We start from the raw sequence: 15,210 nt of genomic DNA on the forward strand, positions 1-15,210 counted from the left end.
CTCCAGGGAATCCCAGTCACTTCCTTCCAGGCTGGAAAAAAACTAGCTGGCAGATATTGCTTCAGAAATATTCATTTGTCTTTTGTCCTTTGTTTAGACCATGTTAATGGGATTAATCCTTAATATTTGTAAAATTAATCTACTGCTTTTTACAAGTGGGATAAACATGGAGCTCTCTTTGCCTCTTCTCATCTGTGCACTAAGGACAAGCAGCTTTCCCAAAGCAAACCGTGTCTGCCTCAAATCCCATCTCAGGGGCTCCCTCCTTGCTCCAGGGTCACTGTCAGGGAGCCAGGGTGCACCCACCGCCCCGATGGGTGCAGGAGCAGAGATCTGCTCCAGCTCTAGCCAGCTCAGCCCCAAGTGGAGGGACCAAATCAGAGCTGTGCTGTGACAGGGTGGTCTCAGCCCCTTGGGAGCTCTGCCCTGGGCTGTACAGCCGCTACCTGTCCCCAGTCTCTCTTCTGCCAGGACGTTACCCCAGTACTAATTTCATCACAGCATCGCCCATCTAATCACAGCATTGCTCCTGGGCACAGGGTGCTGCAGAGCGCCTGCCACGGTGCTAGCGGGCTGGCGCTGGGCAAAGCTGATCCAGGGATGTCTGGATTTGCACCACAACCTTGGAAATTGCCTTTCAGAGCATCACAATGCTGAACAGGAGCCAGCAGTATGCCCAGGTGGCCAGGAAGCCAATGGTATCCTGGCTTGTATCAGCGATAGCGTGACCAGCAGAGACAGGGAAGGGATCTGACCCCTGCACTCGGCACTGGTGAGGCCGCACCTTGATTTCTGTGTTCAGTTTTGGGCCCCTCACTACAAAAAGGCCATTGAACGACTCGAGTGTGTCCAGAGACGGGCAACGGAGCTGGTGCAGGGTCTGGAGCACAGGTCTGATGGGGAGTGGCTGAGGGAACTGGGGGGGTTTAGTCTGGAGAAGAGGAGGCTGAGGGGAGACCTCATCGCCCTCTACAGCTCCCTGACAGGAGGGTGCAGAGAGGGGGGATGAGTCTCTTGAACCAAGGAACAAGTGACAGAACAAGAGGGACTGGCCTCAAGCTGCTCCAGGGCAGGGTCAGGCTGGCTCTGAGGAAGGATTTCTTTCCAGAAGGGGTTGTTGGGCGTTGGAATGGGCTGCCCAGGGCAGGGGGGGAGTCCCCATCCCTGGAGGGGTTGAAGAGTCGGGTTGACCCAGCGCTGAGGGATCTGGTGGAGTTGAGAACGGTCAGTGTGAGGGTCATGGTTGGACTGGATGATCTTCAAGGTCTTTTCCAACTGAGGTGATTCTGGGATTCTGTGAATGCGCCACAGTCCCTGGCCCCCTTCGCTCTGGTAGGGCTCTGGCCTGAGGTCACATAGGGCATAGACAGCCCAGGAGATGCCCAGGCTTCTGCCTGCCCACCCAATTGTGACTCCCTTGCAGGGGGACGTCACCCCACAGAGCTTCACAGCAGCCCTGGTGCTGCTCCTTGGGGCTGGGCTGAGCATGGGGCAGCCCAAATGCACCCCTGGATTGCGACCACCACTCCCGCAGCACTTGTATCTTGCTGTCAGCGGGGTCTGACCTCTCCGCTGCCAAGGGGAGAGGTTTATTGGGGGTGGGGGGAGCACCTTTGTGGGATGCAGCATGAGCAGACGGTGCCCTTCCCCCGTGAAGGAGGCAACCAGGCCACGTCCCCGCTGGTGCTCCTGCACTGCGAGGCAGTTAAATCCATCTTTCCATCACTGGTGATAGTAAACAGGGAAAAGTAAAACCCCACGGGTAAGGGCACAGAGAATTCAGCATCAAATCCCAAGCCTGTTTTTTTAACGCCACTTTCATGCACCGTTTGGTCTGGGGGCTCTGCGGGGCCCACACCGCGGATGTCCTGCGTTCTGGTGCTCTGATGGGCTGGCAGCATCCCCCGCCACGGAGCAGCCTGTCCCCGGGCTGCTGCTGCTGTTGGGCGCTGTCAACGGGGTGCTCTATGGGGTGAGACCTGAGCTACACCCCACACCAACCCCCCACCACCTGTTTTCCCCCCAGCAGATTTTTAGCTTTGCCAAACTCATTGCCATCACACAGCCCAGCTGTGCTGGGCAGGGCGAAGTGCAGCGGGACGGCGGGGATGGGGACAGGCTCTTTTTCAAGGCCCCACTCAGTACATTTATTCTGGTGTTTATTAGAGCCCAGAGGTGTTTCCTGTGGTGGGTGCAGAGCTGAAGCCATTCGCTCAGCTTCCCTCTGCCGCTCCAGCTGTTTGTGCCATCAGCCAGATGCATAAATAAGGAGAAAACAAGGAGCTTTGCTGGTTACTGTAGGGTTTGGGTCTCCAAAGTGTTGTCAAGAGCTGAAGGGCTCTTCCCTGCTCGATGGGCTGTGTATGTGTAAAGGGCTGGTGGGGACGGGGGACAAGGGATCTCTTGGCAGTGGTATGAACACACATGAGCCATGAGACAGATGCTTTAGCGCTGTGCCCTGTCAAGAGCTGGTGGAAATGGAGCTGGTGGGATGGGATGGGAGCAGGAGGACCCTCTCCCTGCCCAGCTGATTCCCCTCTCCCCACAAGAGGAGAGAGGGCTAAGAGGCTTTATCACACACGGCCTTGTGCAGCATCAGCTGGCAGGGATGAGGACTGGCGTGCCCGTGACTTGGCGCCTGCTGAGCTCTACCCGGCGCAGTGCCCCAGGGCTCCACGTTCTGTCAATAAAGCAAAAATTATGCAATTGCGTATCAGCTTTCCATGGGGATCAAACCCGTATCAGGACCAGGAGAAAAACGCTTCTTCCCAAGGAGACTCTTTTCTCTGTGTTTGAACATTTATAACTTATTTGGGCTATGTACAATATTTTTTTTTACTGAGGGATCAAAACATGCATAGAAAAACTTGATCTGAAAGAAAAAGCAGCTTCACGATGCTGATGGCATTTGGGACTGCATCCATGGTGCTGGCAACGGAGCATTGCCAGGCAGCATTTCTGCCGTGGAGGGGATCGAACGAGACTGTGTGAGACCCTGGGGCAGGGGCTTGGGGCAAGCAGAGCTGAGACCGGCCCCAGCCCCGGCCCGGGAGCCACCGGCAGCAGGAGATGGATGAGGTCCCGCTGCACCGCTGATGTTATCTTGGAGTCCTAACTACTGAACCATCCAAACCATAATAGCTGCATGGAGGCTTAATGGGAGCTTTATTCTTCATTATCAACATAGTTATGCTGTAATGGGATCTGCAGTTTTGCTTGTCTCATAAGTACCCATAACTGCTTTTTAGCGGTCAATATATAATCCTGAAGCGACCTCATACAACAATTAACCCCCTTCTGCCTCCCTGGCCTCTGTAACAGTCTCAGGCTGGCAGAATTTGTTTTTGGGGCTCTGATCACCATCGCTGGCGTGCTGCTGCATGTTGTCAGCCCGATGCTGGTGTGCAGGGCTCCGGCCTATGTCCCTGATGCCTGGGGCTGCTGCATGGGCTAGGAAAGCATCAGCAAGCTGCATCCATCAGCCTGTGCTGGATTTCACGCAAACTGCCTTTTTTCAAAGGTCAAATGCGAGCTTCTCTCAGAGAAGCACAAATTCTAAAATCAAAGCCTTTGGAAGTGCGTCATTTTAGAAGTTTTCTCCATGGCAGCGGGTGAAACGGCTTTTCCCCACAGCTCAGTGCAACCCCCCCCCCATTTCTGCTGCTTGCAAAAAGGTGATTGCACTGAAAATATCCAGCAAAAAAGTGTTCCCCCTCCTGCACTTCCCCGAGGAAGGGGGAGGCTGCGCGGAGCAGCCCCTCGCCTGTCGCAGCCGCCGCAGCCCCGCTGCCATGTCAGGCTGTCCCCGCGCCGGGTTTGGGGCCCGATCCTGCCCTGGCTGCGGCAGGCGAGGGGCGGTCGTCCCCATGCCGATGTTTGGGGGGCTCTGGGCAAGATCATATCCCACACCTGGATGTATGAATAGATGTTTCTTTACATCCCACCGCTGATCCCAAGGTTTGCGGACAGGTTAATGAGCATGTTAGCAGTGTATGAGTCAGGTAAATGCTTCCATTTGCTAACAGTCTCAGGAGCAAAAGCTGTTTGTGTTGGAATTACTTTGTTCTCTAGAAGAAAGTAGGCGGCAATGCATACGGGGCTGGCAGTTGCCAGGGAGAAGGAGACGGGGGTCGGTGTGATGGCTGCTGCCAGCAGCTCGGGGGGTTCAGCCTTGTGCCCTGCTGCTGGCGATGCCAAAGTGACCTGGGAACAGCCCCGTGGGGGTCGGACCCTGCCATGCATTGCCCAACGCTGCAGTACGGAGAAGCAGGAAGGGTTTGTGTGTTTTATCTCAGCCTCCCGAGATGGTGAATTGAATGTTTTTGCTTTCCCTCTCTGCACAGAGCTCTTGTCGAGTCAATGAGAGACCTCCACAAGTCTAGCGTGCTGGGAAGCAAGCACGGCAGCCTGGTGAGTGTCCCGCGCAGGGCATTTTAATAAGGCTGAGACAGAGAGATGCATAGAAACAGCAGCTGAGCCCCAGCGAGCCAAGAGCCCAACTGGCTGGCTCTGCTCTGAAGGTCCCTTGGCACAAAAGAGAAACCACTTAATTTACACCAGAGACTCGGCAGTTCTTAGCTCGTCTGCTTTTAAGTCAAGCTCGGGCTGCAGACGCACCCTGGTGCCCCGGCCGAAGCATCAATCCTGCAGCAACGCTAAATCTGGACTTTAAGACACGTTTGGTGGTTGAATTACGCCTGCACACTGTGAACATGTGTTGCTCTCTGTGGCGGAATTGTTATTAAAATGAAGAACGGGATGTGCCTAAATGTTAAATCTTACCGAGCCTCGTTAGCATGAAAGCCATTAATGTGAACAAAAGCCGTTTTCAAGGTTGAATTGAGAAGCATCAGAGCATTAGAGTAGTGGAGAGATTAAAATCAGCATTTGTTTGGCTCTAATCTAATGTGCATGGAACAATAAGCATTTGATGACTAATTTTGGCAATGCTGGGTATCTTATCAAAATATAGCTGTTTAATTTCAAGCTTTTCTTTAGGGAGTGGATTCCAGCAGCATAAATGCTTTGCTAATGCACCCTGCATACACTGAGCAGATCCATCCTCCGTGTCCAGAGGAGTCTGGGCAGGACACGTCTCGGGGTGACACCATCCTGCCGCAGCCTGCAAGTGGCTCTGCCAGCTCCTGCTTGGGCATTTTCCACTCTGAGTGAAAAAAATGTTGGTTTTGCTCAAGCAAAGCAAGTGGGGACGGGCTTGGGGTGGAGAGGTGGCTTTGCAGGGGCTCCCCCACCACATCGGGCTTGCGGGGACGGTGTTTTGCTCTTTTCCAGTGTTGATTTAGGGTATGAGCACAGCCCTGCTCTGCCCAGCGCTCCGCCGGCTCAGGTCCCCTGCCCCTGGCTGCTGCGGGGCCTGGGCTCCCCCTCAAGTCCATGGCCAATATGTATCACGTCCTTTGCGAAGGGGTTTAAGCCCCCCTCGGCCACGAGGCTCCTAAACCCCCTAGTGCTGATGTCACTGGGTGTGGAGGAGCATCAGGACCAGAGCAGGATTGTGCCTGTCTCGCGGGGGGCTTTGGGGATGGTGGCTCTGTTCTGGAAGGCATGTGGCAGCATGCTCAGGAGTGTGGCATGGCAGTGAGTCTGGTAGTGGCTTTTCTTAAAAAAATTTGAGCTATTTTGATGTTTTCTTCCCCACTCACTGCACAAGGGATCTGTGAGGGACCTGTGAAGGGAGTCCCTGGGCGGGGGTGGGGGGGATTGGGCAGCTCTGTGGTTCCTACAAATGAAGCCATTTCCTTGGTTAAGACCTGCCGAAAAGCAGCTCCTGTTTTGCCGGTAACACTTCATTGCCTTAATGGCTGATCAATACTTGAAACTTCAAACTCGAGCACTGCTGACCTTTCTGATGGAAAATAACTTCTGCCCAGCGGCTGCCAGGGATGCACAGGCAATGTGCTGGCTCTGGAGAGATGGAAAATAACCCCATGCAAGGGGGGCACCAGGGCAGTGAGGGGGTAGGTTTCAGTTGTATTTGTTTTTTCATACAAAACTGTGCCTTGATTTTAACTGGAAAGCCCCAGATGGGGGGATGCTCGCCAGAACCTCTGCCTGCGCCAGGAGGGGGCAAGAAAAAAGAGAATAATGTGATTTTGGAAAGGCACTGTCTCCTGGAGTGCCACAAAACCCCTCCTGAAAGCCCCAGATTTTCTAGGCAAACAATGAGTGTTGGATTTCCTTTTCCCAACACACTTTTTCATGCAAATATCTTTTTCTTGCTAGTCAACCATAACCCTGACGCTTAACTGTGTGCAGAACAAGAAATGGGGGAGTGACGATGAAAGAGCACTGGTTTCCGATTAAAAAACCTCTCTAAGGCCATGGGAGATGCTATGTGTCATCGTGGCAACCCAAAGAGCTGCTGTAGGTGCCACAGCCCCCTTGTCACCCTGGGGGGCACCATGTAAAGGAGAAGGGGCTCCCACTGTGCCAGGGCTGGGGGAGGGGGGGGTGGTGGGGTAATGCCAACCCCCCCAAAACAACTGCTTCATACAGGTGAAAGCAGAAATTCATTTCCTTGTAAAGCTTTCATGATTGGGGCAGATTAAATGGGGCTATATATAGGAAATACAGATTTTTTAGGGATTACAGTCCACTGTGCTCTGTAACTGCCTATTGCAGCGTTAGGGGCTCTTTGCGCAAACTCTCCCTCCCGGCTGCTGTTGCCAAGACTCCCGATGCTTGAAAAGATGCATTTAAAAATAAACACATTGAGACAAGAGCTGTGTCCTGCTGCTGCTGGTAGGCAAAGGCTGGAGCTGCCAGCAGATCAGAAAAGCCTTCAGAGAGGGGCTGGGTTTTTGCTTCTTGGTTCCTGTTCTTTTTTTTTCCAGGCGAATGGCAGTGCCGTTCCCAGGGGATGTGGGCACAGCTGGTCCCCGTGGGGTTTGTGTGGGCTGCCTGGGACACATGGGTCAGGTCCGCTTGCCCCACGGCATCTGCTTGTCCCAGCTGATGGGGGCCGAGGGGCGGGTACCAGTCCTCCATCCTAGAGAAAAACTTGCAAAATAAAAAGTTGTTTGTTTGGTATTTTTTAATGCAATTGCTCCTGAAGCTGCTCTCTGCTGTAAAACCAAATGGCAGCCACTTAAAAACTTACTTCCTCACCCTGCAAGAAGCAGGAGCTCGTGGGGTGTCCAGGACGGGGCAGCTCTGCCCCTGCCCACCCCGCAGCCACAGCTTTGTTCCTTGTCATGGGATGCTCCTCATGCCGCTCGGGCAGATGCCTCCACTTCTTGTTCGTGGGTCAGCCCTGTGCTAGGTGATGCTGTACTGCAGGTCCCAGGATAGATGGGGAAAAGGAGGGAAGTCAGGGGTCTTCAACCTCCGTGCACGGGTCAGCCTGTGCTCTTGGTGAAGGAACGTGCCCATCCCTTCCATGGTACTGGGCTGCAGCCGCTCCTCAGCATCAGCACCTTAATACAGGCCTATGGTGTGTGGAAAATCTCTTGCTAGCCACCCTACGTGACACACTCCTGGCCGCCTTCTCCCCGTAGCTGCATTTTCAGCGGGGCAGGGTCAAGTGAGATATTAATGCGGCTCTGCGAAGGTGCCAGGGAGTGCTGCAGACTTCACCCGGAGTTGCAAACACCAGGCTCCTTGCCTATAATATTGTCTCTGAGGTCCTTCCCCACCTTCAGATCTGTCTGTTTTCCTCTGGTTTTGAGGACCAGCGCAAAAACTGATGCAATGACACACAGAAACAACCTGGTGCTCCTCTGCATTGCCCCTTCAGTGAAGTAGTTTTGCTAAACGAGGGCTGTTCCCCCCAGCCTGGGCGCAGATGCCCAGTGGTGGCAGATATCGTTGCTCGGATTATGAAACCTCAATGAGCTGCTTTGTTCTTTTGTTTGGAGAGGAGGAGCGGGATGGCAGTGCTGCCCGGGGCTGCTGCGGGGAGCAGAGGAAGGGGAAAGAGATGCTCTACATTGGCCTGTACCCCTGCTCTAGGCTCCCCAGCTCACCTGTTTTCTGCTCAAATTGTTGTAACTAAGGAGATTTCTACCTTCCAGCTTGGGATTTCGGGACACGCTATTCCGCTCAAGCACTTAAATAAGTATAAACATTGCAATGAGCCTAAAAATGCTGGAGCAGGGAGGAGAATTTCTCTGCTGCTGCTTGTTTCACGGGGTTAATGTTGATGCTGAATGTCGCGATTGGGGATGTGATTTATTTTATTGCCTCACTTCAAAGTGCTTTATAATACTCTTGTTTTTCATGTAAGTTCTGCTCAACCCAGAACAACGGAGGAATTTTGTAATGAAAGGAAAAACCAGAGTCCAAGAATAATGCAGAACTAGAATGAACCTTGGAAATGGTGGCACATTAGTCCGATTCTGGAGATGGATGGAAATGACTTTAATAAATCAATAATACTTTTTTTAATGCCTCTGAGCCATAGAGAGTGAGGTGATGGAAAAATAAAGATGCCCATTAGCATCAGCAGAATGTAGAGAATTACACAAAAAGCTAGTTTCATAAAAATTATATGTTGTAGGATTGCAAATGCTTTGGATAATAACTTCCAGAATTGCTGGATATCTCCGCATGTAAACCCCCGTGCAAAGCCCCTGGCTGCTGTTGCCATCCCCCCGGGAGGAAGCACGAGGCAGTGGGGCCAGTGTGGGACTGTGTCTGGGTCACTTTTTCCAGCCTTTTCTCTCCCACTTTGTCTCGCCTGAGTCGAACTCCTTTGGGAAGGGGCTGTTTTCCTCCCCAACTGGGAAACGTCAGCACCACCTGCAGAATACTCTGTGACGGAGGGGGTATGCTGAGCTGCATTCCGCCGGTGCTGAAGCATCCCAACATCCACCCTCCTCATCTTCAAAAGCCTTTGCTGGCCTGGCCAGGAAATAGGATGTTTGTCCAGCAATGAGCTCCAGCATGGCCCCTCGGAGCCCGGAAACCCCGGGGAGCGAAGGACTCTGCAAAGCAGCACATGGAGGGAAAATAAATAAGTAAAATACAAAACTATTTCACATTTGAAAATATACCTCTACCTTGGATTGCAGAGACTGTGGGATAGGAGATTTTCATCCTCCTGGCTAGAAAATTCAACGTGTTTTCAACAGTTTTCCATCATAAAATGGTGTTTCTTGTGAAACCGTGGATTTTGCTGGGATTACTTTCCACATGGTGGCCATGTTTGCAGTGCAGGGGCTGTGTATCACCCTTTGCACATTGGGTTTTCATTGACTTCCTTCTTCTTGGCATCCCTAAGGTCCCTTGGTGGCCTTGCACATGGGCTTGAGCTCTTGTCTGGGAACAGCTGGACACCGGGGAAATTTTTGCAGACCAGGGCTGTGATGTCCCCAGTGGTGTTGCCATGGGCTCAGTGCTGTGGCCACCGTGGGCTGCTGGCAGAAACCAAAGGGCTCCTGCTGCTTCTCCCATCCCCTGGATCCTTGGAAGCCCCAAGAGATGTGTCTGTCTGCAGACACTGGCTTCAAAGAGAAGGTTTAAATATATATATTGGGGAAAAACAAGTGTAGGAATACATAATAAAATTAAATGGAAAAATAAAACCGGCATCTGCTTAGAAACTAGATGTTTTCATCAATCCAGAACTGAAATATCACCACCAGAACATCCAAATGGAATAACGCAATGGGAAACTGCTGATTTTTTTCTCAGCCAGAATATCTTTCCAGGTTTTTATTTGTAGGCAAAGCCTTCTACAGCCTAGTGGGCTCCATGGGGAAGGGGTCTTGGCAGGGTGTGGCAGCCTCGGGTGCTGGCAGCACCTCCACGTGCCAAACCCAGGGGTGTAAACGGCTCTGCAGAGCAAGATGCTCCTTCTCCAGGACGTTTTCCAGATGGGGAGCACCACCACAGCTGTCTGCTGAAGGACCAGACACAAAGGTGACATTTTGAAGGTGGACTTTTCCTGCCCGCCTACCTCTTGAGCACCTCGCTCCAGCTATGGGACAAAACGCTGGCAGGAGCAGCCTGCTCCGGAACCAGCCGAAGGGGCAGAGGAGGCTGAGCTTTTTATTTTCAACCCAAAATCTCCCACCCATCGGTGTGAAACTCCCCCATCAGCTGCTTTTCCCCACTCCTCCCGCACTGCAACACCCTCTCCATCCAAAGGCTGATGCTTGCTGCAGCTGGTGGGGCTGGGACCCCTATGAGCCCCCCCAAGTCCCCGGCTCTCCCACGTGGTGCACAGAGATATTTCTGGCACAGGAAAGTCTCCACTGTCTGCCAAATCCAGAAATCTACAGGAAAGGGCCCGGCCGGGAGCCGCCCGCTGCACAATGCCGGCTCTGGGCAGCTCTGAGCCCCTTGCCAGGGATTTTTCCGGCGTTTCCGGGCTGTCTGCATCCCCGGGGCCGCGGGGTGATGTGACGCTATTTACAGGAAATACTGACTGAGGTTAAAGGAAAGAAACTCTGGATTTCTCCAACGAAAAAGGCACTTGAGCTTATTGCTTCCTCCCGACGTGGCGGGGGCTGTGTGGAGACTTGCCCAGTGTTTGGTGAAAAGAATAATACAAGGAGGGCTGGGGGAAAAAAAAAAAAAAAAAAAAAAAAAAGAGTTGCAAAAGAACTGAGGTCCGGGAAGCAGCATCACCCTCATGGCTGGGGACCGCGGCGACTAGGGAGCATCCGTAGCACCCATGTGAGGATCCACATTCAGGGTAAAAACACATCTCTGGGCTGCTTGGAGCTCGATTGTGCTGGCGCTTCATTTGGCAGCAACTTGTTAAGATGAATTTCTGGATGCAGAAAATATTGGAAGCCCCTTTTCTGCTACACCTGTGTGCCAGAGGGGTTTCCACAGGGGGGGTGGGGTGTCTGTGGGATTTCTTCTGCATGGGGATATGCTGAAAAGTTTAGTGGGGGAAGGACTGAGCAAATCACCCTTTCAGTAGAAACTGGGACTTTTTTGCAATAGGTCCAGAGCAGAGGCGCAGGGGTGGTGGAAAGTCCTGGGATCACGAAGCAAATCGAGAGCTTAAAAGATATCAAAATACATTTTTGTGCATTTTTAACATTATAAAAACCCTCTAATTTCACTATGAAAACTCATCTGTTCAGACAAAGGAAAATGTAAGATTGAGTGAAACTCTTAAAAGCCACTCCTAAAGCTGCGGTTGGGGTGTTTTTCCCTGCCCTGCCTGGCTCCGACCGCTTGGGTAGGTTTGGCAAAGATTCACAGAGCTTTGTTGGACGTGAGTCTGCATTTTTTCAGAACAGAAGCCTTTCCAGCCAAAAATGTCTCTCTGCTCTTGTTTCGGGTTAAATCCTCAAGTATCTGTGTCCTTTTTCCTTGCGGCCTGCAGATTGCTGACAGCAAATGTGCAGCCCCGGCGCTGCCGTGCATCCTCAGAAGGATGCTCCTTGCGTCTGTGCTGTAGGTGGGGTGGAAAATACAGCTGGGATTTGGGGTGTGATGGGTGGATGCAGGGTCAGGGCAGCGCAGCGAGATCCTCACACAGGGCCAGGCAGGTTTTCTGCAGGCAGGGAGGGTGTCAGTTGTGGTGAGGAATATCTGCATGGCGGGGATCTAGCTGCATGGGGTCCTGGCGACACGTCCCCTGACATCAGCCCTGCAAGGCACGGCGCAGGACATTACTCTCTGCTTCTCCTCATTCTGCCTTTTGCCTCAAAGCCCTGAGTTAAGTCGATGAGCTTGTTCGCATAAGTTAGAGATGGAATCACCATTTAAAGCTGTTTCCAGCCTTAAAGCATTCCCTTTCCCATTCGGGACACACTGCTCAAGCACACTGTGCTCCCAACTCTGTGCCCGTGATGTTGAGTTTGGGGAAAAGCAGGGAGTGGGGTTTATTTAGGATTAGAGCAACCACCGGAGTGTTTCTATGGTGTTGCCCCTTGCTGAGGGATGCTCTCAGCGGATGACCCAGTACACACTTACACACTTTTGTGAGTAAATGCGTAACTGAAGATGGCAAATGGCTACGAGTCCTCAGGCGTGCAATTATGGTGTGTTCAGATAGAGCTGAGTACTTATGTTGCTCTAAAGTTGCTTAAACACTCACCCGAAGTGCCTTAAATCTTTATAGATTTCATTGTGAACACTTGTGCTACTGTAAGGACTGTTCAAAAGAAGACTGAAATGAAAAAAGCAATCTTGGGGTTTTTTTACTTAGAAAAAGCAAAGTGGGGAGGACAAGTGAAAGCACACTCATTGCTGTGTGTGCAGCTGCAGTGCTTGGGCTCTGAGGAAGCAGGACAAGACAGTGGGTCCTTGGGAACCCTGGTCCACTGGCATGAGCTGGGGGGGTCCCTGGGAGCATCCCAGCACCATAGCAATGGCAGCTGGCCTGCAGCAAGCACAGGACCTGGGACAAGTCAGAGAGGGACCTGGGGGTGTTGACTGCCAGCCGACTGAACAGAAGCCCGCAGTGTGCCCAGGTGGCCAAGAAGGCCAATGGCATCCTGGCTTGTGTCAGCAGTAGCGTGGTCAGCAGGGACAGGGAAGGGATCTTACCCCTGTACTCGGCACCGGTGAGGCCGCACCTCGATTCCTGTGTTCAGTTTTGGGCCCCTCACTACAAAAAGGCCATTGAATGACTCGAGCGTGTCCAGAGAAGGGCAACGGAACTGGGGCAGGGTCTGGAGCACAGGTCTGATGGGGAGTGGCTGAGGGAACTGGGGGGGTTTAGTCTGGAGAAGAGGAGGCTGAGGGGAGACCTCATCGCCCTCTACAGCTACCTGAAAGGAGGGTGCAGAGAGCTGGGGATGAGTCTCTTGAACCAAGGAACAAACGTCAGGACAAGAGGGAATGGCCTCAAGCTGCGCCAGGGCAGGGTCAGGCTGGCTCTAAGGAAGTATTTCTTTCCAGAAGGGGTTGTTGGGCGTTGGAATGGGCTGCCCAGGGCAGGGGGGGAGTCCCCATCCCTGGAGGGGTTGAAGAGTCGGGTTGACCCAGCGCTGAGTGATCTGGTGGAGCTGAGAATGGTCAGGGTGAGGGTCATGGTTGGACTGGATGACCATCAAGGTATTTTCCAACTGAGATGAGATTCTGTAGGACACCCATGTGAAATAAGCTGAGACAGCGGAATGCAGCGTGTACCAGCTCTCCCGATGCTCACTCCCTGGCTAAGTGCTCTCGTTCTGCCCTGATGCAGCTTTTGTGTGGTCCAGGCCAATCCATTTCCAAGTCATCGCATTAAAAGCTTTAATTCATTTGTCATATGCACATGAAGTAGTAGTGCTGTGTGTTCTAGATAAGTGGTTCATGCTGGAAAGCAGATCAGCTTAAATTCTGCAACAGTAGAGAGCCTTTTAATGCCTTTTGTGAGTTGTACCTTGTGCCAGGGGGACATCTGACATTTTTGGGGGGGTGTTGTATCCGCAGGTCTGGGCTGCCCTAATACTGCTGCGCCTCGTCAGGCAAAATCCCTCTTGCAGCAGGGGTTCGAAACTGGAAAGCAACTGGGTAAGAGCCTGGGTTGGGGTATTTTCAGAAGGCTAAGCCCTCTGCATTTGCCCTGCAGATGTCATGGCGCCCGCAGTACCGCAGCTCCAAGTTTCGGAATGTCTACGGGAAGGTGGCGAGCCGGGAGCACTGCTTCGATGGCATCCCCATCACCAAGAACGTCCATGACAACCACTTCTGTGCCGTCAACGCCCGCTTCCTCGCCATCGTAACAGAGAGTGCCGGCGGGGGCTCCTTCCTTGTCATCCCCCTCGAGCAGGTAAGAGGTTTGGCCTCGATGGAGGCAACTCCAATCCAGAGCTGGTGCCTAAATGTGTGTCCCTAAGCAGATGTACCTGAGAATCCCTGCCTCTGTGTCTCGAGGCCTCTGCTGTCCTTTACTGGGGTTTTCTTGTACGGGGAAGGGAGGATTTAGAACTGCCTTACCTAATTGGGTTTTTTCTTTAGGAACAAAATGAAACATTGGTTAAAAGCGTTTTTGGCGTCTCAGCAAGCTCGTGCTGGCAGGGCAGGCACAGAGCACAACTCCACCCTGCCCCTTCACAGTGGCAGAGGCCACTCAGGTCTGTGACCCCAGTATTTCACCAACACAGCTCCCAGGAAGCAGAGTCGTCCCCGGGGAGCCCCTCATCTTGCCGAGCAGGTCCTTGCTCTTGATTTTCAACTTGTCTGTATAATCTCAGCCCTCAAATTCGATGCTCTGGGCAGCCTGAGGGGCAGAGCATGGCTGCACTCCCAGTTTTCCTGCTGCAAAACCCTGGGGGCTTTTACTTTGTGCACTGCAGCAGATGCCACCTCACACAAGATCTATTTTGAAGGCTCCCTCACCAAACTGTCACCCCTCACGAGCAGCCCTGGAGCCCTGTGCTGAGCTTCGCGTTGCAGCTGGGCCCATCTAAACCACTTTGCATGGGAGAAGAGGCACAGACGCCTCTGCACTGTCAATCCTGTTCGCAGCACACATCCTTTCTCCCCACTGTGCTGGGATTTTGCTTCCCCAGCTAAGAGTTGCCCTAGCTCCTCGCATGAGCACCTACATCTCTTGCTCATGCGATTTTAAACTCCTGTAAATTCAGCTGATGCTGCAGCAGCTGCCCCGTGGGACCTCAAGGTGTGCAACGTGGCTCCTGGCCGAGCACTTGTCCCCATGGCAGATGCAGAACTGCATCTCTCATAGGAAAATCCAGGCAGCAGCGACCTTGAACATGAAATAAATATTGCCTTTGCTTTCTTTGCTTTGCTCCCCAAACTTGAATGCAGGGCAGTGCCACAGGGTACCATCGTTGCACCGATGCTGGAGCTCCAGCTCCAAGCTGGCACCTGCATCTCATCCCTGAGCATCCTGGTCTTGCCCCACAGCACTTGGACTGCAGGAGGAAGGACATGGGGGCTCCCAGTCACTCATTTTTGGGAGCATTTTTGACACTGGAGGAGCTGCACTCATTCCCTTTAAGGATGCACCTACCCCACGTAACTCAGAGACACACTGTGTAGGAAGACATGTATGGGGAGAAGGTGGATGTCCCTCGGGCTCCTGGACAGCAAAGTCCCAGTGCCAAACCCACCGGGATTTCCAACCAGGAGGGGATGGTGGCAGAGCTGGTGGCGATGGGATGGAGGAGCGCTCCCCTTTGACCCTCCCCCGCACCCCATCTTCCCACACCCTGGCATTCCTCTTAGACACTTTCCCCATGTAACGTTCACATCTCTTCTGAATTTCTCTTTAATTTCTGGAGTAGAATCAGCTACAGATGGAAGAAATTATAATCAGCGTTTTAATTGCAG

The 15,210-nt window shown here is 52.7% G+C and overlaps 1 protein-coding gene across 1 annotated transcript in view; it reads left to right on the plus strand.

Annotated features, from left to right (window-relative positions):
- CORO2B (coronin 2B) overlaps nucleotides 1-15,210 on the plus strand; it is a 46,001-nt gene that overhangs the window by 9,884 nt on the left and 20,907 nt on the right. The window contains exons 3-4 of the mRNA XM_074917230.1: nucleotides 4,344-4,410; nucleotides 13,484-13,684. Coding sequence (XP_074773331.1) covers nucleotides 4,360-4,410; nucleotides 13,484-13,684 — 252 coding nt within the window. The 5' untranslated portion in view covers nucleotides 4,344-4,359. The remainder of the gene's footprint in view (nucleotides 1-4,343; nucleotides 4,411-13,483; nucleotides 13,685-15,210) is intronic.

This window comes from Athene noctua, chromosome 13 (assembly GCF_965140245.1).
Source record: "Athene noctua chromosome 13, bAthNoc1.hap1.1, whole genome shotgun sequence".
Classification (NCBI taxonomy): Eukaryota; Metazoa; Chordata; class Aves; order Strigiformes; family Strigidae; genus Athene; species Athene noctua.